Here is a 2,019-nt window from a genome sequence, read left to right on the forward strand (position 1 = left end):
TTGTTTCCTCTTTTGATATGAACAATTGTACGGGGTGATGGAACGAAAAGCTGCCACCGATCGGGAGTACAGCATTGGAGCTCGAGTTTTGGCGTGAAAAGCATAAAACACCATCTGCTTGCTGCATAATCAAGCCCAARACTTGGCATCCAACCTCAAAAGAGGAAACAAAGTACTTTTGAAGCTCTTGGGCAAACTTGGCGCATTGCAATGAAATGTTGAATGCATGGATCCACGAATCGTTTTCATACTCCACATGCTCCTCGATGGAGTGTACATTGATGTTCATTTCCGAAAAGAGATTGAAAAATTGCAACAAAAGCTTAATAATTTCGGGCTTTTGGGGTTCCCCCAAATCCTCATATCTGGAGTCGTCAATTATGTATCTCAAATCTTGAAAAGGATGGAAGTATCTTCTGTTTTTAATAAAAGGCGAAGTGAATGTGAATGTAGAGTCAACATATGCCTCTTTAAATCCGTTTATACTGCAGCTTAGGATTTTAACAAAAAGATTGTGGCTTTTAAGCAGCTCAAGGACAATGGAGGGAACCGTATATAGCTGCACAGAAAAAAAGATTATCGAATATTCAGCCTCAATATCCTGCGAAAGAAAGGACTTCAAAACGGTAGGATAACACTCGGTAAAGCAAATKCCAAGCTTCAGCTTGAAGTAATAAAACTTAAGCATCGAGTTCATCAAGAAAGTCTTCAATGTGGATCTCAGCTCCTTCCAAAGCAGTGGGTCGGACAGTATTAAATAGTGCACGATCGACATGTTTTCACTGATGCAGGGAAAATCGTTGCTTTTCTTAATTTCCTCCAGAAAGGAGACCGAGTTTATAAATTCAAATGATTCCTTGCTAAAAAGGCGAGATGACAAGTAAATTTGAAGCCAAGGCTTGGAAGGTAAGATGTCGGTAATGATGGAAATGATTGCAGCACAAAACTCCTCAACATATACAACATTGCTTGGCAGAACAAGACAACGGAGACCGGAAAGAGAAACAAGAGATCTGTCCGTTACACTTTTTGTGAGATCTTCTCTAACGCTAATGGTAGCTCGACCCTAATTGTGAGCAGCATAGAGAATGGCACCTTTTTATCCACAATTTCAGCGAGCTCCCTTCCCTTAGGACGAGGATAGCCGTAAACCTGGCTTAGTATTCGGATAACATCGTCAAATGAATGCAGTTCATCATTATATAGCAAAGTACTGTAGAACCCATCGCCGCAGAGGAAAGAGCAAACAGCGGCATCAAGGTTGCCAAAAGAAGATCCAATTATTTTTTGCACCTTTTTGTAATCAAAATGAGCATAGTATAAAGAAAATATTGGAAATAAAGACACAAATGTGACAATTAAATCAAGCGTTTGGCTGGGACGAATCGAATCTAAAAAGTCCGAAAATCCAACCAAGCACGACGCATTCGAATCAAATGCTTCCTTTGAGTGCACAGAGCATTTAAGATCAACATTCCATGCCTCTGAATCTCCACAGTCACAGCAACCTCCACTGCTGCAGGTGATGGAATACGAGATCTCGTGCCCAGCATGGTCATCTTCATTGAAGCATTGTGCACAAAACACACATGTGGGATCCCGACCACACTCTCTAAATCCAATAGCAAATGAAAAATACCTGCAACGATAAATGATATCCCCCTTGTTGAAAGGAAATCCGCATATCTTCCCTCGTTCCTCAAATTTGACGAATGTATCTACGGTTGCAGATAAGGGGGTTTCCTTATCAATCAAATCAGTTATAAAAGTAGATAGTTTTTGGAATGTTTCCAAAGAAAACACCCTATTGTCACTTTTATATCTATCAGAGAGGAAACGAAGTAGAGATTCCCTATAGCAATTCTCATGATTCATGTTCTTCAAACTTAGAACAAAGCTTAAAGAAATAAACTCGAGTTTATTTTGTAAAATATAAATTTTTGTTCTCAATTAAGATTTTCAATGTGGTCGAACACAACCCAGTCAACTCGAATTCGTCAACATAGGTGTTTTTCCTAA

The 2,019-nt window shown here is 39.5% G+C and overlaps 1 protein-coding gene across 1 annotated transcript; it reads right to left on the reverse strand.

Annotated features, from left to right (window-relative positions):
• DI09_277p10 (E3 ubiquitin-protein ligase Ubr1) lies at positions 1–1,875 on the reverse strand (the record flags this gene model as incomplete). Its single annotated transcript, XM_013382772.1, has 2 exons — positions 1–1,066; positions 1,108–1,875. Coding segments are annotated over 2 exons (1,834 nt in total), but the record flags the coding sequence as incomplete, so codon positions are not given.
• Positions 1,876–2,019: the final 144 nt, after the last annotated feature.

This window comes from Mitosporidium daphniae (assembly GCF_000760515.2).
Source record: "Mitosporidium daphniae strain UGP3 chromosome Unknown contig-277, whole genome shotgun sequence".
NCBI classification, from domain to species: Eukaryota; Fungi; Microsporidia; genus Mitosporidium; species Mitosporidium daphniae.